Source organism: Trachemys scripta, chromosome 7 (genome assembly GCF_013100865.1).
Source record: "Trachemys scripta elegans isolate TJP31775 chromosome 7, CAS_Tse_1.0, whole genome shotgun sequence".
Lineage (NCBI taxonomy): Eukaryota > Metazoa > Chordata > Testudines > Emydidae > Trachemys > Trachemys scripta.
The window spans coordinates 59718462-59743569 of record NC_048304.1 but is presented as its reverse complement, the minus strand read 5'-3'; the positions used below and the strand labels follow the sequence as shown (position 1 = coordinate 59743569).

General features: G+C 44.3%; 1 protein-coding gene across 2 annotated transcripts in view; it reads left to right on the top strand.

Annotated features, from left to right (window-relative positions):
* The window catches only part of VSTM4 (V-set and transmembrane domain containing 4), a 62410-nt gene extending 41451 nt beyond the window's left edge, over positions 1-20959 (top strand). The window contains exons 6-9 of one of the 2 annotated variants that reach the window (XM_034775845.1): positions 595-701; positions 1947-2008; positions 2379-2421; positions 20205-20959. In XM_034775845.1, the coding sequence (XP_034631736.1) occupies positions 595-701; positions 1947-2008; positions 2379-2421; positions 20205-20245 (253 nt within the window). In that variant the 3' untranslated portion in view covers positions 20246-20959. The remainder of the gene's footprint in view (positions 1-594; positions 702-1946; positions 2009-2378; positions 2422-20204) is intronic. The other variant, XM_034775844.1, reaches the window with a different exon arrangement.
* Positions 20960-25108: the final 4149 nt, after the last annotated feature.

Genomic DNA, 25108 nt, shown 5'->3' with positions numbered 1-25108 from the left:
GGATAGGGTGTTAATCAGAGACGTGGTGTCAAGACCTCATGTTGTCACAAACTTGCTATCTGGCTTGGGCAAGTCATGTAGGCCCAGATCCTTCAATTCCCAGATCTTCCAACTGCCTAACTCCCATTGAAATCACTGGGCCTTAGTGTCTGTGGGCCTGTGGTCCCCATGAGAAAAAAATACAGTTTCCTACCTCCCGGGGCGGGGTTGCAAATTGTAACATGTGCAGATACTGTAGTTCTTGGGTCAAGTAAGTATCATAGCTAAGGCACAATTGCCATTGAAATGAACCTGGGTCGAAATCTGGCCATGTGGACACCGTGCACTTCCTGTGTTAGCCAGAGCAGATGAAGCTTCAAGTCTATCAACCATATAGCCTGTGTACTGGACAAGAAGTCAGGCCTGGTGGAGTGGGACAGAAGTTGCAAAGCATTATTACAGATTTTAAAAACGTTTTGAAGTCAGAATCCAAGTCATTTGCCACGGACCATGAAAACGTTGCTTGTTTGTGTGAAAACAATCGGTTGGAACACATCGGTGCATGGATTTCATTCTTGCCATAACCATCCCCTTTCCCTTCTCTTTGCTTTCCAGCTCGGGGGAGACGGTCACCAGTGTGACAAGTCTGTCCCCGCTACAGCCCAAAAAAGTAAAGAAAAAGAAAGAGAAGGCTGAGCAACCCCCAGCTATCCCAGCGAAAGGTATGAGGCAACTAATGCAGCCCACAGAGCTGTATTTCTGCCAAGGGGTGTGATTGAGCAGGGAGGGCAAGAAGTTGGGAGCCAGGACTCCTGGGTTCTATCTTGGACTCTCCCACTCACTGCACGAGCAAGTTAATTCACGTCTCCGTGCCTCTGATTTGCCACATAACAAATAGGGTCCCTACATACCTAGAATGTGTCCCACGGGTGCTGTGATGTGTAACCAATGTTTGTGAAGGACTTTGGCCCACATCCTGAAATGTATTTAGGTGCCTAACTCCCATTGATAGGCGCTTACATGCCTTAGAGGCTCTAAGCCTTGTAATCCTCGCTGGCAACAGGGGCGGCTCCAGGCATCAGCACACCAAGCACGTGCCTGGGGCGGCAAGCCGCGGGGGGCAGCCTGCCGGTCACCGTGAGGGCAGCAGTTAGGCTGCCTTCGGCAGAATGCCTGCGGGAGGTCCTCCAGTCCCTCGGCTTCGGCGGCAATTCGGCGGCGGCTAGCCGCGGGACCGGTGGACCTCCCGCAGGCATGCCGCCGAATCCGCGTTACCACTGGACCTCCCGCCTGCCGTGCTTGGGGTGGCAAAAAACATAGAGCTGCCCCGGCTGGCAAGGCAGTGGAGAGAGGGGATTTGTGGGCACATCATGCTATTTAGACCTGTTTATACATCTAGGGCCAGACTGTCAAGTGCTCAGCACCCCGGTAGGGGCCAGGTTTTCAAATGTGCTCACCTCCCCTCAGCACCCATTATGACATTTAATGGGCAGATTTTCAAAAGAAAATGCACTCAGCGTACTGAACTCCTTACAGAATCCTGCCTGGGTTGTAGAGACTGAGCGGGTGAAAGTCCAGTCCTCAGCACCTAATTTTCAAAGGGGGTTTCAACATAACCTGCAACGCCATGCACGCAGATCCCCGCTTGTGACTTTCTAAGCACCATTTCCTGTGCCATGCAAGGGGTGCAGTTTGCCTGGGTATCATGAGCATGTGTGAGTATAGCACTCAGAGATGCCCGGGCACATCTGTCCTCACACAAACGAGGCACATGCTTTGAAAATTGTGCTCTTTCTATGTTACAGGTTTTAATAACAAATGTGCTTCACACTTCAAGACTTACATGTGGGTTTTTTGCTGCTGTTGCTAACCTGCTATTAATTCAGGTGCATAACTGCTGATGCACATGCTAAAAGTAATCCCAAATTGTATTATGTGAAGTAATCTCTTGATATTTATTTTTATAGCTCCAATAGCCAATACTTTTCAGAAACCTAAGCTGTTGAAACCTCAAAGAAAAATTCTCCTGGTGAGTTGTCTTTTTATATAACTTTATTTCCCCCTGTATTCTTTTCTCTCAATATAATTTTGGCAGTATTGCTAACATCCAGTGTTCAGAAAGTTGTGAGATTGGCTTAAAAATCAAGAGATCATTTTAAAGTCATACACTTTGGATATTTCACCTTTGTCTTCTGGTGTCTGAGCCTTTAGCTGACACTTGGGTCTTGTCAAGCTTTTCTCTGCAATCATAAGGGCTAGAAATATAATTTTTTTTTAAATGAAAACTGAGATTGAGTCTCACATGCCTCCAAGAGCTGGGGCTTTGAGAAAAATACCAGATAGCACGAAACTTGATAGATGGCAACGTTGGTTTGAATGTTTTCTAATACCAAATATAGGGCCTGATTCTTCTCCAAACTGTGGAAATCAGGAGTAACAAAGGTAAGTGAAGTTACCCATCTGTAAAGCTAGGGTAAGAGAAAAGAAAACTTCCAAGACAGTTGGTGAATGAGACAAACTAACCTCCAGATAATGCTGCACTGATGCCCCTGCCTGGCATCCTGATTAATGTTGTCTCATTGTTTCCTTGTATTCCTGTCAGTCTGTCTGTAGCCATCAGTTGTCTCTTGTCTTATACTTAGATTGTCAGCTCTTGGGGGCAGAGACTGTCTTTGTCCCATGTTTCTACAGCACCTAGCACAACGGGGTCTCGGTCTCATGGTTAGTCTGCAGGTTCAAATGATCACGAACATAAGAACAGCCAGACTGGGTCAGACCAATGGTCCATCTAGCCCAGTATCCTGTCTTCTGACAGTGGCCAATGCCAGATGCTTCACACGGAGTGAACAGAACAGGTAATCATCAAGTGATCCATCCCCTGTCGTCCACTCCCAGCTTCTGGCAAACAGAGGTGTAGGGACACCCAGAGCATGGGGGTTGTATCCCTGACCATCTTGGCTAATAGCCATTGATGGACCGAACCTCCAGCAAGCCAAGCAGACTTTGACATTTTTCACTGTTGCTAATGAATCAATACCCAAGCAGGGCATAAGGGGCACTGTGTCCCCAAAGCTTCTGTTTAATGACTTTGCTTTCAGATGAGAGAATTGAAACTGGATACCTGATGGTCAGTGGTCGTTCAGTGTTCCATGCCCCTTCTTGCATGAATGGGTGCTAACCGTGGTGTCCTGGCCTAATTCCACCTGGTTCATTAACATCCTGCCAGGCGAGAGTTTCTGGAAAGGCTGTCATGTTCCTCTCCAGAGGGGGCAGGTTTCACTGGTCGGGGGTATGAAGTTTGCAAAGCGCACGAAAGGAATTATATAAATGCAGGTTATTAGACCACCCAAACGCTTTGTGCTTAGAACATTGAGATCACAGAGTAAAACACTCAAAATCATGAGACTGCTGCTACCCTATAGACTGTGCAATAGAAATACACAAATATTAATTACTATTATCCTTATTTATTGTGCCTGAGGGCCGTTGCTGTTGCTAAGATGTTTCCTTCTTCAGACCTCCTATCAGATCACATGAATAGCCAGACTTAGCCCTCGGTTCAGCACTGTACTTAAGCACATGCTAAACTTTAAGCACATTTGATTCCAGTGGAATGCTGCTGGTGAATCTGGCCCCAAATATTTTTTCACTCTCCAGCTGGCTACATCACACATGGCCCCTGCTGAGGCTCAGTCTTTCTGTCTGTTTTGGAGGTGGACAGGAAGAAAAGGCTTTTCAAAGAAAGTGATCTGCTTAGTTTTTCCAAAGTGAGTGAAGGCTCCCATTCCATGCAGTCAGCAGACTCTGGGCTAGTGCCTTGCTGTCAGGCTTTAATCTGGAAGCTGTCTCCATCCCTGGCTGTCTTTTCTTTCACATCAGAGTACACCTGGGGACCCACTGGAGCAGGGGTAGGCAACCTATGGCACGTGTGCCGAAGGCGGCACGCGAGCTGATTTTCAGTGGCACTCACACTGCCCGGGTCCTGGCTACCGGTCCAGGGGACTCTGCATTTTAATTTAATTTTAAATGAAGCTTCTTAAACATTTAAAAAAACTTATTTACTTTACATACAACAATAGTTTAGTTATATAGTAAAGACTTATAGAAAGAGACCTTCTAAAAATGTTAAAATGTATGACTGGCACGTGAAACCTTAAATTAGAGTGAATAAATGAAGACTCGGCACACCACTTCTGAAAGGTTGCTGACCCCTGCACTGGAGCATGAGGAGTACAGTTAATCTACTGATTCGGGCTTGTTTTTAAAGAACAGAATTCACCCATCGAAAACAACGTGAAAGTGTAGCATACTAGAACTACTGCAGTGTTAGCAACAGTGGGAAATTTTCCAGAAAGGTATTTGCAAGGTGCCATTAGCCTTAGTATATAAGTTCCCAGGCAAAGTTTGCACCCAATGCCTGCAGTAAAGGTGTGTGACCAGATCCCCGAATGGCATAAATTGGCATCGTTTTGTGGACTTCAGTGAAGCGACCCAATCTGTACCAGATGAGGGTCTGGCCTAATATCGCAGCAGAGTCTCAAAACCTGCACAAAATGGATTATACTTGTCACAGCCTCTTGTATAGAGACACTCCAATAGGCATTTCTGGGTATAGTTATCCTCCTCATACAGCAAAGCTGATTGTAGGAAAAAATCTGACTTAATATATGCCATGTCTCTTATCAATGAAAAAATGTTGTCCCGCTCATGGTGTGGAGCATACAGAGAAGCCATTATGCAAAGCTGGGGGTAAAAATACATTGGGTCAGAACTGGTTGGACAAAGTTTTTTAGTGAGTGGAAAGAATTCCCTGTTTTTCCTGATTTGTAGTGTTCTGGGATGAAAAACTCTGCTGTGAATCAGGCGGTGCAGGGACTTGAACTGGGTCTTCCACATACATGGGCCTTCCAGACCTGCAAAGCTCCAGTTGTGATCCAAAACCAGACATTTTGATGCAAGTTTGTTTTTGCAAAAACATTTTGGTTTCATTCCAGTGCAGAACCAAACCAAATTTAAAAGCAAGTGTTGCTATCACAAGAAATTGTCATCCTCTGGTTGGCTCTAGTTAAAGCTATAAACAGCATGAGAATGAAAGCCTAGGTCCCATAATCAATAACAGTTATTACATCTCTCCATAATCAGATTAATAATGCAGCCTAAATGGATTAACAGGCATGAATGTGCAAGGAATTTCTGTTACACTTTGATAGCAATTTCCTTATGCCAGTTCATAAAAATGATCAAGAAATGTGTAGCCATAATGTTCAGATTTCCATCAAAACATTTAAGGTGCAGATTTTCAAAAGTGCCTGAAATTTCAGGTGCCCCAGTTGAGATACTGAAGGTGTGTGCCCAAAAATTAAGATTCCAAATTAGTGAACAGCGTTAAGTAGGCCATAGCAATTTGATCTAGGCTGGAAATGGAATAAAACATACGCCCAAGAAAAGCCCACCACAAGGATTTTGGATTAAAAAATTATCACTCAAAGAGGTCTGAATGTTAAGGATCAAATTCTGCTTTTGGTTAATCTGGTGTGAGTCAGTGGAGTTATTGCTATGAGGGTAAGTGAGAGGAAAAATTCAGGTCTAATTCTGAGCTAGTTATGCCAGTGGAAATCAAGAGTGACTCCCCTGAAATCAGTGGAGTTACATAGGCACAGGGGAAAGCAAGAAGGGAAATATTCATTTTTCTCCTTTCAGAGTTTAATAAAACTCAGCACTATTCTAATGCTCCCTGTGAGAATCACCACACACCCACACCCGCCGTCCCTCAACCTATGGCTTCACTCTGGATTCACACAGATCTCTGAGGATTCATCAGACACAAAATGGAAGCCCCTGGTCTCTGCTATGCATGGACCCCCCTAATCAGCCCCTCCTCTGAGCCACCAGACCCCAACCCACAGCTTCCCCTGGGTGTTTGCTGACGGAGGATCAAAGGGGAAAAGAAGGAACATGCGCACATTACCCCAATTTGGTCTGTAGCTTGTGCCAGCCCATTGTGGGAGCACGGAGAAATTCCAGCAAATACCTGCCCCTTTCTGCCCCCACCACCTCCAAATCCACGTAGTAGAACCCCACAGAGGAACTTCTGTGAAGTCAACTTGAAGAGGGGCCACGCCACGGCAGCCGCACTCCTCTCCCCTTCCACACAACTGGGCATAATGTGGCATGTTCTGTCATCAAAGTGCTTTACATGTGACCACTCATGGCACCTCAGGGAGAACAGTCCTTATTATGATCCCCGATGGATAAGCTGGACCACAGAAATTTTAACTGGCTTGCCAGAGGTCCCACAGGCAGTTTTCCATCTGAGCTGGAAGTAGGTCCCACAGGTCCTGATGCCTGTTTTCTCACTGACCATCAAAGCAGGCTGTCTCCCCCAAGGGATTTGGACACGAGAACTTCTCAAGAAGCCCAGCATTGTGTGACCCTCAATCACGTGTCAGTTCACTCTTTATCTGAGGGTACACCTAAGGAGGAGGTGTGCCATGGATGGAAGGCTGTTTGCACCACTTACTGCATATTTCCTATTGGCATTCTCCCAAGGGCACAGCTACCTATGCTAGGCTAAAGGACATCATAGTAATGTCTTATTGCACAACTGCCTTCTGCGCTAGATCTGTGTTCACAGGTGCTGTGTGGTCACTTGATGATAGTCAGTGGAAAGACAGACTTGCTTAGACAGAGCTGCTTCGTTGTGAGCTTTTCTTGCAGCCTCTCCACGCCCCCGCCCCCAACCTGAGATAAGGTACCACAACTATGATGGAAACAGAGTGCTCTGGAAATCCTAAGCCATCAAGGTAGGCCTCAGAGCCACATTACGAAATAATTCCAGTGTTGTGGGAGAAGTTTTATAATAACCTAAATACCAGCAAAATTGTTTCCAGAGGACATGTGCTTTAGGTTTCTGGAAGGATGTTTATAATAAGCTAGATAATTTCTTTTGTTGTTAATGTGCTAGAATTGTTTGCAGTTGAATTTTACAAAAGAATTAAAGAAACGAATATGGGAAACCTGCATAAAATATGGACATCATTTCAACTGAAAATTAAACAAAACATAAAAACCAAAACCCCATAATATTGCATTCAAACCCACAGCCCTGCAAAAAGCCCTTTAAAAAACTTTTCTCAAATCATATTGCTCTTCTTTCATCTGGAATAAAAACTGTATGGTCCCCTTGATGCTTATGCCTTCCCCTGGTGATCCTTGTCCATTAGTGACAGCAGGAGATGTGCGCAGATCAAAGGAAGCTGAGATGCTGAAATGCAAGGAGGGATGCATATTTATGGGATGCTAGAAGCTCAGAGAGTAAGAAAGGCCGAATGCCATGGGCCAAATTCTGCCCTCCGTGTGCCTGGGGATCTTCTGTTGTAGCCAGTGGCAGCCCTGTTTGCATGTATCCAGAATTGTTTGGTCTTATGAGTTGCTAAAGCTAATTCTTCCGTGGTTTTACACTTCCTCATCCGTGTTGTTTGGCCAGGCCTTTGGCTGTCACCCAGAGATTGGCTTTGGTTGCTCAAGCCCTCGGAGGAGCACAGAGTTCCAGCTTCAAAACAGAGTCTCAATAAAACATCTTTGGTACTTGTCACATTGCTGAGCTTTAGCAAACTTAGGGCCTGATCCAAGGAAGTCAAAGACTCCCTATGGGTTTAATGGACTTTGGATCAGACCCATAGACCCAAAGCCTGCAATTCTTAATCCAGCACTGACATGAACATCTAGACATCGTTTTTTAAAGAGAGGAATTTTGGGGGTTAAAACACAGGACTCGGAATATTCCTTGCTCAGCCACTGACTTGTGTGACCGTGGGCCAATTACATAACTTCTCCATGCCTCCAAATTGGTCAGATAAATTATTTCTTACAAATGACTCCCTCAGCTACAGTAGTCGAATGCTTTGGAAATGTAAAGCACACTAGCGGTTTCATTATTAAGGGTCTTAATTCTTCAGGATTTGGTTTCCATAACTTTTCCTGGACTTTTCTGATGATGTCACAGCCATTTGAGAAAGGCGAGAGGTCCAGGGCTATAAAAGACTGAGACAGGGCTAAAGATATCACTTTGGCTCTAGGTAAGTAAGGGCAGAACACTCCCAAAAGCTGACGCAGGCTCCCTTTTTCTGATACATGCTTAGAAAGCTCCTACTTTTACGCTGAATTTTTTTCAAAGCCACCTGGGAGTTTTGGATTCCAAATTCCTATTAATTTCAACTGAGTGCCCAAATTCCTTTTGCAGCGTTGAAAAGCTCAGCCTTAATTATTATTCTGTGCTAAGCGTTGACAATGCACTCAGTAGCTCTACAGTACACAACACTAAGGACAGGCCCTGCCCTGAAGAAATTAGAGTCTAATGCTTAATTCATCAACGTGACTAGCCTCTGCAAACATTTCTTCTGAAAGGACAACTCCAAAAACTTCGGAGGTGGTTTTTAAGGCTAGGAGGACAGGAAACCAGTGAAGATGTCCGAGAAAGGTATGATTTGGTTGTATTTCTTAGTGCATATATTTCCCTATAAATCAAACTTTTCCTTCGGTGTTGCTCCCCATAATAAGCATTTACAGTACTTTTAAGTATAATGAATGTAGTTAAATATTTCACATCACTGTCATCTTAAGAAGACACTCAGAGCACATGCCTACATAGAGCAAGTTAAAAGCATTACAGCTTATGTTTTCCTAAACAAACAATCCTTTGACTTTTAGCTTCCAGGAAAATGTTCCTGGCACTACAATCAACCATAACAACTCCAGACTCACTGCAGGGAGAACATGAATAGTATGTCCTAGGAGCTAGCACCATAGCATAATTAAGGGTTTTAAGTATCAGTGAATTAGAGACAATCCAACTACTGGCTCAGAAATATAAGCTTGTGAAATACAGAGACATGATTTTAGCTGCTGCTTTACAAACCCTTGCTTGGTGAAGCACTTTCCAATATCTGATAGTGACTTTGGAGTGACATTTTTAAACTAGTCATTTTATAGCTACAGTCTCTTACAGGCGTGGGAACAAATTCATCCATTACATACAACATTGTACTCATCCATGTGCCTTGGGTGTGTGATTTTTTTAATGATTGAATAAAATACCATTCAGTTTTTCCCCCCCCATTACCATTATTAACCCAGTAAAGGGGAGGCAGTCAATTTTATGTCTAAGCTGGTATGTTTGCATGATTATTTTTCCAGTTGGGGTTATACCGGGGATGAGTTTGGTTCATTCCCTGAGTGAAAGGTATTTGTACATTATAGATATAGATACATAGATATAGCAATTTGGGGAGTCTGACCATATGAATGATCAGACATGAGCTCCCCCTGGTTGAGTAGGTGTCAAAGACTGTGTCAGGTGTTTTTGGAAAGGTTATTTTTTCCCAGGATGTGTCAGACTCAGCTGTGAACTCTCAAGATATTAATGATCTCTGTAGGAGTGATATGAAATTGAGCAAATATACATAGAAAAATGGACTGATCCATTTTCACAGGTCCTTCTGTCATCTTGAAGCCTTTTCATCCAGTCCCATTACTCATCTCCTTTCCACACTAGATAATCCTAGGTTTTGCAGTCCCTTCTAAGAGACACGTTGCAGGAATTGTGGAGAAATTAGCATTTGGGAATTTGAGGGGTTCATGAGAACATTTCTTTTGCACTCCCTGAAGTTTGCATTCACATTCAGGTTCAAACTCAAAGCACAATGCATTCAAACCTGTTGAGTTATGGTGGCTTTCACACCAAGACCAAAAATCATCCTAGCTTCATAAAAAACAGAAACAGTTTGTGAAACCTTGTCAAACCTTTCGATGGAGCTGGGCTAAGCACTGAACAGATATAAAACCCCTTAGCAAATGAGGTTTGTGCAATGTCGTTTTTGATGTGTCCCTCTCTAATGGAAGTCCCAGTAGAACTCTATCCATTTTTTTCCCCTTCTTGGGACCTTTTTAATCCCCATGATATCTTCTTAAGAGGAGGTGATCAAAATAGGACTCAGTGGACCAAATCCATCCCTGGTGTAACTTTGATGACTTTGGTGGCATAGAATCATAGAATCATAGAATATCAGGGTTGGAAGGGACCTCAAGAGGTCATCTAGTCCAACCTCCTGCTCAAAGCAGGACCAATTCCCAGCTAAATCATCCCAGCCAGGGCTTTGTCAAGCCGGGCCTTAAAAACCTCCAAGGAAGGAGACTCCACCACCTCCCTAGGTAACGCATTCCAGTGTTTCACCACCCTCCTAGTGAAATAGTTTTTCCTGATATCCAACCTGGACCTCCCCCACTGCAACTTGAGACCATTGCTCCTTGTTCTGTCATCTGCCACCACTGAGAACAGCCGAGCTCCATCCTCTTTGGAACCCCCCTTCAGGTAGTTGAAGGCTGCTATCAAATCCCCCCTCATTCTTCTCTTCTGGAGACTAAACAATCCCAGTTCTCTCAGCCTCTCCTCATAAGTCATGTGCTCCAGACCCCTAATCATTTTTGTTGCCCTCCGCTGGACTCTTTCCAATTTTTCCACATCCTTCTTGTAGTGTGGGGCCCAAAACTGGACACAGTATTCCAGATGAGGCCTCACCAATGTCGAATAAAGGGGAACGATCACGTTCCTCGATCTGCTGGCAATGCCCCTACTTATACAGCCCAAAATGCCGTTAGCCTTCTTGGCAACAAGAGCACACTGTTGACTCATATCCAGCTTCTCGTCCACTGTGACCCCTAGGTCCTTTTCAGCAGAACTGCTACCTAGCCATTCGGTCCCTAGTCTGTAGCAGTGCATGGGATTCTTCCGTCCTAAGTGCAGGACTCTGCACTTGTCCTTGTTGAACCTCATCAGGTTTTTTTCTGCCCAGTCCTCTAATTTGTCTAGGTCCCTCTGTATCCGATCCCTACCCTCTAGTGTATCTACCACGCCTCCTAGTTTAGTGTCATCTGCAAACTTGCTGAGAGTGCAGTCCACACCATCCTCCAGATCATTAATAAAGATATTAAACAAAACCGGCCCCAGGACCGACCCTTGGGGCACTCCACTTGAAACCGGCTGCCAACTAGACATGGAGCCATTGATCACTACCCGTTGAGCCCGACGATCTATACTAGGGATGAGCTATTACACTGAGAGGGGCTAAAACCTGTTTGAACTAAGGATGGACAAGCCTCCTGCTTAGAGCCAAAGTCCATGTGTGCAATGACTCTGTGGGATTTTCCTCTAGCACTTACTTTCCTGGTGAATAAAGAATGGGCACATGCATTATCTTGGAAGGGGGGAACACTATGTGAGAGAAGCGGCCCTTCTCTCCTGGACAAGCAGACGTCCCCACCGTGAAAAGCTCGATTCATATTTCTAACTCTAAGGACAGCGTTCAACATTCAAAAGCCATATTTATTGATCCCTTCAAGTGGAAACTCAATTGAACCCTTGACATTTCAGAGCTTACATTGGCCAGCAATTGCATTTTGCTTTCATTTCCAAAGACTAATTCAACTTGCAGATCCAGCTGCATCTTTGCAGAAGTGCTAACTTGTCACAAGTGTCTGCATAAGCGTTTTTTAAAACTCCTTTCTTCCAAGGGAAAATCTGACTTTTTGGCGGGATTTTCCACGGGGTATAAAGTGTGGGATTGTCAGAAGCACCTTGGGTTGGCCAAACTTTGCTCTTATTGAAGCCAACTGGAGTTTTGCCAGTTAAACCAGCACCGAGTGGTTTGGAAAATTTCAACCAAGGTGCAGTGTTATTGTAAGCCACCCACACTTAGTGTTGCACACTGACCCTCTCTAGTGGTTGGGTCACAGATACCGGTTGATGAGACTGCTAAAGCCTTGGTTAACAGAACGGGATCTTTTAGCTCAGGCTTTTCGATCCAAGGCTGTAGCATTATCTCTGCTTCTGAATTGTAAACTGTTTCATTGCTCAAACAAGTTGAAGGTGAAAGGGTCCATCCTCCCTAGCTCTTGGGATCTCCAGAAGGACAGGACTGCAGGAATCTTGGAAACCTTCTCTACCTGCCTGTGGTCCTTTGTGTGGAACATTCAAAATGGGGAGGGATGCCACTCTGCCTCATTACAGGCTACAGATCCTACAGAGATCATTAAGTCACAGTTTGTAGGAGAAACTCCAGCCCCCTGGGCGGGGCAGAGCACAATCTATAGCTCAGCGCCTTCTGTCTGGGACCAACAGTAATTAACCATCTATAAGGGAGCACTGTCTCCCTGGGCAGGGCAGAGCACAGTCTGTGAGCTCTGGGCCCTTTAGGAAGGGGCAGAGCAGACACAGCAGACAAAGCAGTCTGGGATCTGGTGTCCTGGCTTGGGTGCATGGCAGACAAACACAGGCCTCTTGGGCCTCAGGTGGGGAGGCTGCCACCCCTGGTGTGAAGTGGCAGGGGGCTGAGGGCCCACCCGACTCCATCGCGTCTCAGCCCACGGCCCTAACAATGGCAGAGTGTTCCGTCACTGGATCAGCAGGGAATCCCACTGCAACGTGCTGACTCACACTCCGGAAGCAGAAACAGACCAGAGTCTGGTTCCCCTGGGCTATTTCCTACCACAGTCTGAGTGTAGGGCTCTGCAGTCCAAAGGTTGTCTGCCTCCTCAAGGTACTTGGCTGCCGGCAGTCCCCACAGCTCCTCGGGGCATTCGTCTCACTGTGGTCCTGGCAGCTCCTCGGGGAACTTATCTGTCTCCTCTGGCTGCAGGGCGCAGCTCCACTCGGAGCCTAGTTTGGGAGCCTGTTGAGAGGAACCAGCTCCCTGGAAGAGCCGTATGCTCCCTCCAGTGCTCCAGCCCCAGTTGAGCTCCAGGCACTCCTTTTATACTTCCTGTCCAGCCTCAGGACTTCCAGCGAGAGGGGGTGGGGTGGATTTAGCTCCACCCACCGGGGGAAGTGTAGTGGTTCCTCACTCTCCTACTCGGAGGGAGGCCACTCTGTCTCACTACAGTGCCCAAATATGGATTTCAGCGCCTCGCTTTAGTCACTCAGGTTTGAATATTGAGCCCAAGTGCCTGTGTGCAACCTGGGCAGTAAAGATCCCCTGGGGCTTCTCACAGTCAATGGGATTTGCACTAGTATTCACCAAAACCAAAAGATTTGGGGGTCATGGTGGATAATCAGCTGAACATGCACTCCCTGTGTGATGCTGTGGCCAAAAGGGCTAATGTGATCCCAGGATGCATAAACAGGGGAATCTCAAATCAGAGTTAAGAGGTTATTTTACCTCTGTATTTGGCACTGATGTGACCACTGCTGAGATCCTGTGTCTGGTTCTGATGCCCACAATCCAAGAATGATGTTGATAAATTGAGAGAGGGTTCAGAGAAGAGCCACGAGAATGATGAAAGGATTAGAAAATCTGCTTTATAGGGATAGATTGAGCTCCTTGATTCTATTTAGTTTAACAAAGAGAAGGTTAAGGGGTGACTTGATCACAGTCTATAAGCCCCGGCATGGGGAACAATTATTTAATATTGGGCTCTTCTATCTAGCAGAGAAAGGTCTAATACGATCCAATGACTGGAAGACAAATTCTGAATGGAAATAAGGCTTACATTTTTGACAGTGAGGATAATTTAGAATGGGCACAACTTACCAAGGGTTGTGGTGGATTCTCCATCCCTGGCAATTTTAAAATCATGTGTTTCTAAAAGCTCTGCTCTAGGAATTATTTTGTAGGACAATTATTATTTTGTAGGACAATTATAGCCTGAGCTATACACGAGGTCAAACTAGATGATCACAATGGTCCCTTCTGGCCTTGGGATCTATGAATAAAACCTCTTTTGCCCCCTGTGTGCTCACCCCATCTGCTAAACAGGGGGAATCCCCAGAAAGAGCTCCACTGTCCCAGGGCCTGCAGAGGTAGAGATCAGGAGATTGGGGCAGCCAGGAAGATTCCTTCCTACAAAGTCTCATGTGGCTCATGGCTTCCAAAGGGCTGAGGACTCATAAGAATGCAGTGAGCTGACTCCACCTCCCCCCCACCCCACCAGGGCAAAAAGGTGCAGCTGGAGAAAAGGAGGCTTTTAAGCAGCCTCTTTGGGGGTGGGGCACGGGGCCCGTCAGCCCCACCATCCTAAGAATCTGTAGAGAATCCTGAGGAAAGCTTGTGGCTCCCAAGGGCTCATTCCCTGTAGCAGAACAGCCTCAGGGCGTATCACGATGCCAATGGCTCTGTGCCAAAGAGCTGCGCACTGCTCCCTCCCAACCCTCTCTGCCCCATAGGAGGGGGCAGAAGCTACTCAGCAGGAGTTTGTGCTGCATCTGACAACATTGCCCTGTAGGAATTCCCATGGTTATTCTGTAGGGCACATGTATAAGCCACTGGCCAATGGGTTCTACATGTCCTCCCACAGCACCCTACTGAGAGAGGATGTGAGTCTGTTACAGCCCCCCACTACACGTACTAGCTCTTTAGCTCAAGCTGTAGAGACTCGTGTTTCCCTTTGGAGGTCCCCAGGTCAATTCCCAGGATTGGCCAACATGGCAGCTGTCCCACATAGTCCTGGCTCCAACAGCCTGGGGCTTACACGAAAGACTATCTGGACTGAGGGTGCCTCTTCAGTTTCATTCCCTTGCACTCCATGATTTATGCTGTTTCACCTTCTCCCTGCCTTTCTGCAGAGAGGACCAATGATCTGGTCCTTGGGCTGGGACAGTTCCAACTGGCCTGGAGAGGCCTGTCAATGCTTTTTGCTGCTGTAAATATTTGGGATGTGACACTGTATATTTATGTGTCTGAGCTGCACCATCTGGATAACATCAGCCCTCTTCATGTGGAGTGGTCACAGAGCAGGAGTGCAAAACAGGATGTTACTCAAATATCAAGTGGAAAGGACCCAAGCTTTGTGTTTGGCATGTGCAAAAGAAAATGAGTGAAAGAGTGGCCGTTTGGGAAAATACCAAGGAAAGAGTAATTTATAGCATCTGGGCATGACTGAAAAACTCAATTCTTGAGAGACCAGATTAGATTCACCTTAACGGGGAGGGGGAGGGGGAGACTTGGAAAGGTTCACGTCAGAGAGCATTTGGATCAAAGAAGCAATGTCACAACTCACGTCTACGTGTGGCATTTTTAAGCTAATCGTCTTTTCTCTGAAGTAGCAATCGACACCTCACAGCACAGTGCGGTCAACCCCTCTGAGCTACCGAGTCAGCTGTTGGCAAGAGCTTTGGGAGTTAATGTACAACTGGCACTGCTTCATTGCTGCTCTCCTAGTCCGTACACACCCCCAGTTGAGGGCAGCCAGGCAGAGGAGAGTTTCACTCTGAAGGGTTTCTGTAATACACAAGAGCTAGTATAAATGTAATATTTACACAGCTCTCTGAGGTACCTGTCTGGGACATGTATTTGTGAAGGCCAGAAAATAAACAGGTGGTAATTCACTGGGGCAAGTAAATATAACACGTTCTCCCCACCTCACCCTTGTTACAGTCGCTCACCATCACATCCATGACAGTCTGATAGCAGTGCAAGAACATGGAGATACTGAACTTCATTGCTAACGTCTGTAGCTGATGCAGTAGTTGCCAAAGCTTTTCTGTCCATTGAGATTTAAAAATGAACCCCAAGTGGAATCAATCAGGTTTGGGCATTTTTTGCTTCTTTACGATGGATACAGAAAGCCCAAATGGCTGGTTTAAAAAAAATCTGCTTGTTTTTTAAATTAGAAATTCATACTCAGCGGAGGTTGGAAGTGGACAGCTAGCAAAATGGTGAGATCACAAGAGCTGAGAGAGTGAAAGTTCAGCTATTAAGAAGGGAGGGGGAACGTGAGCTATTTTGTCCAACTGCTCAAAAGTTACCACTTTGGATAAAGGTATCCTTGCTTAAAGGTTCAAACCCTTCACTCCTTCAGTGAGAGCTCACAATAAACAACCCTGAGACCTCCCAGAAGTTCTCCAGCTAAGCCAGACTTGACATTCCTGATCATTCTGAGGTCAAAATTAAACAATAATTATTTTTTTAAACCTCACACCTTTCAGGCCTTTTTTGTATGCCATAAAAAAGCAATAAATGGTCCAAGCCCACTTTTAAAAAAGTCTTTTCCAGCTCACCTCTAACATTTCAGATGGTGAGTTATGCAGGCTGACTACCAGGAAAGATATAGCTAGCAGTGAGTTCTATGGAATAGTATCCCAAGAGAAGCCTAGCGTAACTTAAAAACTAACCTGAAGAAGACTTGGAAGGAGAATCATGATGGTTCTTCCTAGTTTTATGATTCTGTGATGTATGTTACACTGTATTGATAATGAAGCCTGAAAAAACGATATTTACCAAGATGAAGACTCCAAATCTAGAAACCTTGCTTTGGAAGTGATTTAGATTCTGAAGAATTCATTTTTGATACCATTTTAGACCAACCGACTAATTTTCCAAAGTGCATAGCAATGTGGTCAGTCATAGTTGTGGTAGCATTGCTAACTCACCCACACACCTCTTTGAAACATAGAAGGTGAATGGCCAGTCGTTCATTTCTCTCATCTTCCAGCCCTGCTGATGAGATTGTTTGTTATTAAGGGGGTAATACCGTTCCAATAACAGAGGGGTGGTATTCTCCCAGCTCGTACCTTGCCAAAATGCTATCAAACGTAAATGAGAGAAGGAGTTGTGGAATTAGTTTTCTTTCCCTGCCTGTCTGAAAATTTGTTTTCAGATAAACAAACCAGCAAAATAGCATTAAACACATGACCGATGAGTGAAATACAAGAAAGTGGCTGGAACCCCCACAAAAACTAGATATTATAGGACCTTTAAAGTAGCGTTGGCTCCCATGTACTGTTATTACACATCCTTTGTTGAAAGCTGTACACACTTCTCAATTTTGAACCTCCTGTGTGTTTCCTCATATTTTCAATCAAATTATTACATACTAGAAATATGCATAAGGGAAATTATTCTACACATTTTATGGTGTGCTGTTGCTTGTAGCAGTAATTGCAGTACCTTTTCCACTTATGAAAGTACTAATTTTATTTGGTTTTATTGCTTTTCTAGATGCAATTATTTATTTAGTGTGTTTTGGCTTTATTAAATTATGTTTACTATAGGAACATCATAAAAATGTATGAAAGCAACACATCAGCCAACGTTGCCCGATGACCTGTTTTGGGGAATCTAGTGTTATTTTTCATATCCAAACATAATAGAATAAAGTAGGAATAAAGAGATAATCTACACTAGAAAACAATGCAATTTTGAGATAATATAATAAAACACCTGGACAATATGATTTCATAAATCTTTGTTCTAAAATTTACATGAGCTGGGCGTCGGGGTGGCTATTTTAGGACACACGGCATTTTCTAAATGGAAACAAACGTGAAATGTAATTAAACAGCAGAGGGGAATGCAAACATGGGTTGAATTTGCCCCAAGCAGTTGATTTCTACAAAGCTATGTAAATATTTCCATTGCAAAGGATGAACTGGCACAGTCTTGAGCAATGCAGAGTTTTAAACTGGCAATCACCAGTTTGCCAAGTTTCACCAGATTCAGTTTTGGAAGGGTCTCAACCTGCATCATGCAATTTTACATGTAGGGCCTAATCCAGCTCTCATTGACGGCAATGGCAAAACTCCCAGTGGATTCAGGCTTTTAGGGTGGATCTGTTACTGTATGTGTTACATTGTAGCCTAAATACTTTGTGTTTTCTTACTGTTCTGGTTAATGGGACATTAAATTAGCTTAGCTCCCAATTTTAGGTTTTGTATTAAATAAAAGCCAGCCGGGGTGGGGGGGGTTGCGGGGCACAGAAGGTTATGAAACCTCCAAAGGGCCCTTCAGTCTAGCAGACAAAGGCAAAACAAGACCAATGGTTGGAAGTTGAAGCTAGATAAATTCAGGCTAGAAATAAGGAGCACCTTTTTAATAGTATGGGTAACTAATTGTTGGATCCACCAAGGGATGTGATGGATTCTCCAACACTGGAGTCTTCAAATCAAGATGGGATGCATGTTTTTGTAAAAATGATGTTCTAGCTTAGTCACCAGGTCCGAACTAGACGCAAGAATCACTGGGTGATCATGCAGGAGGCCAGACTAGATTATCACAATAGGCCTTCCTGGCCTTAAACATCTATGACCTATGAAAATGAACAGAAATTTGATACCCCAGTTTTGCAGCATTGTGCTAAGCAGAAATTGAATGGGATTTACTTATGTGCTCAAAGATAAACACATGAGTGTTTGCAGGAGTGAGAACATTGGTTCTAATCCTGCAAGACACCCTTACTCACCCACATAGCCCCTCTTCCTGTGAGCAGTTCAGTTGACTTCAACGAGATACCACTTCCTCAGCAGACTCTACCCGAGGACAGGGATGCAGGAGCAGACCTATGAAGAGGATATAATGAAATGAGATTTGTGCTGGAAAAACGCAAGTGAATACAACTGGAAATAAATACAGATACTGAGTGATATTCACAGCAAAAATGAAGGCAGTCCAGATAATAGCAACAGAAGAGGATTAAGGGACTGACTCAGAGGGAATAGTCACAGAGCTAAATATATGGTGTGGCCAAATGACAAGATAACTCTCTATAAGTATTTGAAGAAAGCAGATGAACTGTTTAGGTTGAAAATTAGCACCGTTATCTTGATGCTGCTTGCAGTGTTGTAGTTGTGTTGGTCCCAGGATATTAGAGCAATAAGGAGAGTGAGGTTGGTCCAATAAAATATATTACCTCACCCACCTTATCTTGAGTATTTTACTCACAGGAACAATAATATCCCGAGTCCACTCCAGTCTTGCACTTGGTTTTATTTAGACTTTGTACAATTTTCAAATTGATCCAGTGTATGTTTAGACTTTTCTTGGAGCACAATGCATTACGGGCCCAACAGCCAAGTTCAGTTCCTTGTTGGTTATTGAAGCAAAGAGATAAGACCAGCTTCCCAAGTCCTGTGTATATCAACACTATTTTCCAGGACCCGAAAAAGAGCTCTGTGTAAGTGCAAAAGCTTGTCTTTCTCACCAACAGAAGCTGGTCCAATAAAAGATATTACCTCACACACCTTGTCCCTTTAATATCCTGGGACCGACATGACTATAAAACTGCATATATCAACAGTAGTCACTTCAGAGTATGAGAGACTGGAAGACCCAGGATATAGGTCCCATGTCCTGAAACCAGTCTGAATCCAGATGAATTGGACAGTGGTGTATAATTTGATGGCTGTTCTATGGCATATTTATAATTAGTTAAATAAAACCACACGTTAACTCAGTTGTCTGTATCTTGTTTTGGGTCAAACATTTGCCAGTATTAACAACGCTTTAGCGTCTTTGGGGCAGGGACTGTGGCCTAAGTCTGACCTCATCTAAAACAGGAGAGACCCCATTGAAGTCAAGCATCACAGTGGTGTACAATCAGGGTAAGAGGAGAAACAGGCCTTTGACTTACTCTGTAAGGCACTGAGCAGAGTGGAAGGTAATGTAAAAACACCACATACGAATAACAGAAGTATTTTGAGCAAGTAAATGTTGCTGCCTCTGGGTCTGATTGTTCTGTGATGGACAATGGTGCATGCGAGGAGCACAGCTGGTAGAAATTGAAATTTGAAATTTGAAAATAAAGAGGGAAATAGAACATTTTTCCTCCGTTTTTCTGACCAACCACACAGCTGGTGGCCACTTTTCAAATTTTGAACTGAGAAATACAAAAACAAAAATTCAAATTGCAAAATTTTGGGGTAAATAGGTAAAAATTCCCCCAAAATATGTTCATGATTTTTTTCTCCCTTCCTTCCCACCAACCCCAAGCAAGTTCTAGTGAGGAGTAAACTGGCTGGCCGCAGCGTAGAGTTGAGTGGAAAACTAGGCCTATTGGATCAGATTTTTAAAAGTATTTAGCCATCTAGTTCTCAGTGAATCCATAGGAGGTAGGCACCTGAACACCTTTAAAATCTGGCTCATTGTGTAAGACACTACAGCAGTCCTTCACACTCAGCCATCCCACTGGGAGGGCCATAAGAACCTTGTAACTATTTATTTTAAATTTAGATTAAATCTCAGGCAAAACTTCCTAACTGTAAGAACAGTAGGACAGTGGAACAGATGCCTGGGGAGGTTGTGGAAGCTTCTTCACGGGAGGTTGTCAAAAGAAGGCTGGACAGCCATTGGTCTTGGATGGTTTAGACTCAACAGATCCTGCATCTTAGCAGGGGGGTAGACTAGATGACCCTTGCAATCCTTTCTAACCCTATGTTTCTATTTTGTGGTTCTGTTTTGTAGCCGAAAATTGCAGAGGAGAATTTAACGTACGCCGAACTTGAGCTGATCAAGCCCCATCAGGCAGCGAAAGGTGTGCCCACCACGACGGTCTACGCCCAGATCCTGTTTGAGGAGAACAAGCTGTAAAAGCCGGTGTCTGGCTAAATGTTCTCTGGCTGTGTTCTATTTAATTCTTGCTGTGCTGTTTATTTATAAAAATCATACAAATGTCCTTATTTTTTTACTTCCATTCATGCACTTCGATATTTTTATGAGACTTTTAAAAAAATTGTAGTTGAAAGGAAATGTAGCAAGCGTAAACTGACAAACCATTGCCACAGAACCCCTTTTTGTAGCACTTAGCAGCACCCTGGGTCATTTGCAATGTTATTTCCACTTCCATGCAAATCTGCTGAACACAAAAGAGCCCAGTTTAGATAGAGATGTCCATAGCCAAGCAAGCCCAGAAACTGCAGTGATTGGATCCACCACGGTAAGCCTGACGCCCAGGGCAAGAGTCAAGCTGGTGAGGAATTTTTCGGTGAAAAATCAGAAAATGCCAATTTATCAAAACCAAAACTTTGCCCAGGAAAGAGTTGGTTTTAATGAATTTTTCATTTAAAAAGAATTTTTTTTTTCAAGTTTTGAAATTGTCAAAACTTTTCATTTTGATATTTTCTAACTAAAAAAATTCCGGTTCAAAACTACTCTTTGTTTTGAAATTGAAGCTAATGATAGCTAAAAAAATAAAGAATTAAAGATGGTCAGCACTGAAACAAAATGTTTTGAGATTATTGAAACAAACCATTTCAATTAACCCAAACCAATTTCCAGCCCCCTGCCCTCCATGTGTGAAGATTTTGACTTATCCAGATTTAGGATGGGATTTTTTTTTTTTTTTGGTTGATATCTTGAAAAGCATAGGGAAAGGAAAGCTGATTCTCATCCATGTCTAGGCAAAACAACCCCCTCAGCCACCCGCTTCACCCTCTACACATCTGCACAGAGCAGAGCTGGGGAGATAGGGAGTTGAGCCTAGAGCCCCCTAACATGTTGTGAGTTGGGCCCAGGATGTTAAGACATCTCACTTCTTCCTGCTCTCTGAATTGCTCAGCATGGATCCCCTTCTCCATTGGCCTTTGGTTTAAAAGAAGATGCTGAGCCCCAGGGCCCCTCTTTTTCTGATCTCTGGCAAACATGCACAGCAGAGCGCTCCACCAGGGAGGAGACATGGGCTGGGATTTTCGAAAGAACATGAGAGTGTTAAGTCACAGCACCCATTGCAGGTCAGTGGGAGTTGGGCTCCCTTCTGCCTCTTTGGGTCATGGCCTGTATGTAATTAGTCTCTGGGTGGGGACACCAAAGCAAAATTTTCAAAGTTAGGCCCCTACATCCACTTTTAGGCTCCCAAGACCCTTGTTTTGGGTGTGCGGAGCCCTCAGTAGCTCTCTCTGACGTCAGCGGGAGCTGCTGGGGGCTCAGCACTTTTGAAAATCAGGCCCCTTATTGAGACTACTACATATGGACTTCGGAGCTGCGCTTTTTGGCCCTTATTTTTTGAAAATCTTGACCGGATTGGCCAAAGCTGTATCCTCATGGGCTGTTTGGGCCTTTTTGATGATGTCACAGCCAGGCACCAGTGCCCAACAGTGCACAGCTGGGACCCCACCTCGGAAATGGTCAAACACTACCCTGCCGCCAGTGTGCCAAGTGCAGGGGAGGAGAGGAGAGAGGTTGATGAGGGGAGGACACAAATAACCAGGTCAGAGGTATCTGCAGGGATGGGGCAGCTGTGGGAGGAGGGGGCAGGAAGGGTGACAAGGTGAAGGAGAAACACCCCCTTTAGCTCAAAAACTACCCCCTCCGAAGTGCAACACTCCTCACCCCCCTTTCCTTCCCAACCCAACCTGCTTGTGAAACCTCTCTCAGGTCCCGTCCCCCCAGATTCCTAACCCCTGGCCCAGGCTCTGAAACCCAGTCCACATGCAGGGAGCCTTTCCCCCTTGGATACCCCCCCGCTTCGTCTTCCCCTGACCTACACTCACACACCACAAACATGCAAAGGTCAGTCCCTCACCCACAGCACATGCGCCTGTTGCTGCATCTGCAGGAGCTTTGGAGAGGGTTTGTGGCTCCAGGCAGCAGAGGGCGTCACACACTGCATGGGGGACTCTAACCTGCCTTTTGGGCTCTGCTACTGCCTGGAGCCCACCTGCTGCAGGGAGGGGGTTGCCTGATGGCACTGGAGCACAACCAGGAGTCTCCCAGTGGTAGCAGGGGCTAGTGCACCGAGAGAACACCAGCCCTCTCCCTCTGCAGCCTTGAGGGCCACAGGCGGAGTGTGGCCTGGGCGAAGTCACAGCCTCCTGCCCTTCCCAAGGGGAGAGGCTTGTAGCAGCAGAGCCAAGGGGGCCACACAGAATTATAGACCAGCAGCGGCAGATGTCCCCGCTGGATTGGACCCAGGTAGATCCTCATTTGCAGCCTATGATAAGTATTTTCCACTCCTCCTGCACTGGGGATGCACCTCAGCTACAGCACTTAGCTAGAGTCTCCCAAGGGAGGGTGAGATGCAGGGTGTGGGTTTGGTTCTATCCCTGTCGAATCCGGATCGGTTCCAACCAGTTAACACGTACATTGTAGCTGCTGAAATCCAGCTACAAGCCAAAGTGCAAGGACTGGGAATGGGCACTAGACATTTTAGAATTACAGTTTCACATTGATGTAGCACGCGTTAGTTAATGCTTCGATTCTGGTATTGCCTATGGATTTGAACAGTCCTTGCCATTCTGATGACACCCTCCTCCCGCCCCCATGCAGATTTAGAAAGGCACCTAAGGGATTTAGGATCACAAGTCCCACTGAAAGAAGATGGTATTTGAGCTCCAAAATCCCTTAGTGCTTTTGAAGATCTCTCCCTTGTATTCTAAAATCATGTTCCCCACTAGTTCATTTTGCTTAAGAATGTGAGTTGATATTTTGTGTTTGGTGGATTTGGGCAAAATTGTGCTCTCAGGTGCACACAGACAGATCACACCTGTATTTATGGCATGCCCTTTTTTCACTTTGGGCATTCTTACGCTGCCTAACCAAACTGACCATGTAAGGCACTATTTTAGTCTTTCAAAACAACCTAGGAAATTCCATGCAAAGAAACTACATTAAGAGCACACTACTTAAGGTTGCAAAGTCAAGCACTCAAAAAAAAAAAATCAGGAAATACTAAAGTTGAGGTCATGTATGCAACCTTAATACTGAGCTGTTGAATATATAGTATGTTACTATACAATTTTTAATCACATTGTATTATTTCTGCAGGACCTCGCCTCACCCATTGCACAGCTAGGATGGCAGAAGTTTTGCATGTAGAAAGAGCACAATTTTGCCTTTTATGAGGGTTCCCTTGGAAGAGATTAGTTTTTGTATAAATTGGATTTTTAAGCCTCTTTTTTAAATGGGTATATAACATTTTACATAGTCAACATAATTTACCTTGTAAACGTGGTATGTATAATGCAGTCATCTGTGTGTTTCCATCTTAGCTAAATTGCTTTGGTAAGAGAAAGTGTTAAGAAAAACTAGGTAAACTTGTAAACAGCAACAGAGGGTCCTGTGGCACCTTTAAGACTAACAGAAGTATTGGGAGCATAAGCTTTCGTGGGTAAGAACCTCACTTCTTCAGATGCAAGAAGTGAGGTTCTTGCATCTGAAGAAGTGAGGTTCTTATCCACGAAAGCTTATGCTCCCAATACTTCTGTTAGTCTTAAAGGTGCCACAGGACCCTCTGTTGCTTTTTACAGATTCAGACTAATACGGCTACCCCTTTGATACTGAACTCTTCTGTTTATCCTTGGGACATGCACAGCACAGGCAGCANCCACGAAAGCTTATGCTCCCAATACTTCTGTTAGTCTTAAAGGTGCCACAGGACCCTCTGTTGCTGTTTACAGATTCAGACTAACACGGCTACCCCTCTGATACTAGGTAAACTTGATGTATAATATTAATACCATATTCAGCCCCTTTTCAGAACAACCAATCATTCTCAAGCTGAGCCCCATTTCTGTAAGTAGTTTGCTGCTAGTAACTATTTGAATGAGTAATATTCAGGCTTGTGAGCTGTTGAGAAAATGTTCATTTTGCCATTCAGAGGGTGATGGTGTCTGTCTAAGTGGGATGATATTTTTTCTGCTCTCTCATTGGGTGACATACATTTTGAATGTGAGACTAACCAGGGTTAACACCACTCTTCCAGTGGAATCTTTTAATCAATAATAATTTGTGCTAAAATTCATGAAACATTCAAGGATTATTATGGACATTTTTGGAACATCTGGATATCAACTGAATCCCCCAATGGGTGAAATTCACCTTGTACAGAAACCTGAAGAGATGCTTTGTCCATGTGCACACTGGTGAATTTCACCTTAATGAATAATCTGACTCGATAAACATCAATGAACTAGTCTTGTGCTTTTATTTATGAAAATATCCCCAAATCTGGGTTTTAAACAATTTTGGTCACAAAGGGCTGGACATTGGGCCCCTTGTTTAGAAAAATGCACTACTCCATGTTTAATCTTTGCCCAATATTTTAATTAATACCTTTCTTCATGTATTAAGGTTATATGTAGTCTTGTCTATGTTTGATATCTAATTTCCCAAATTAACAGTTGATTGAGCTGAATAAATTACCTTTTCCTTTTTGGTGAGAAGTTCAGTCAGCCTCTGTAGAATTTTTTGCTTGCCGTATGTAGAAAGGTCAAATGATATTGACTGCGAAATTCCATGATTTCTTAATTTCCATTCCAAAATAGAATAAAACTATTTTTTTTCTGAATTTCCTGGAAAAAAAAACAACAAAAAAAACCTGAAAATTCATTTGGGGTCCCCTAGAACCATTTAATTTAGGTTAAATCAAAATG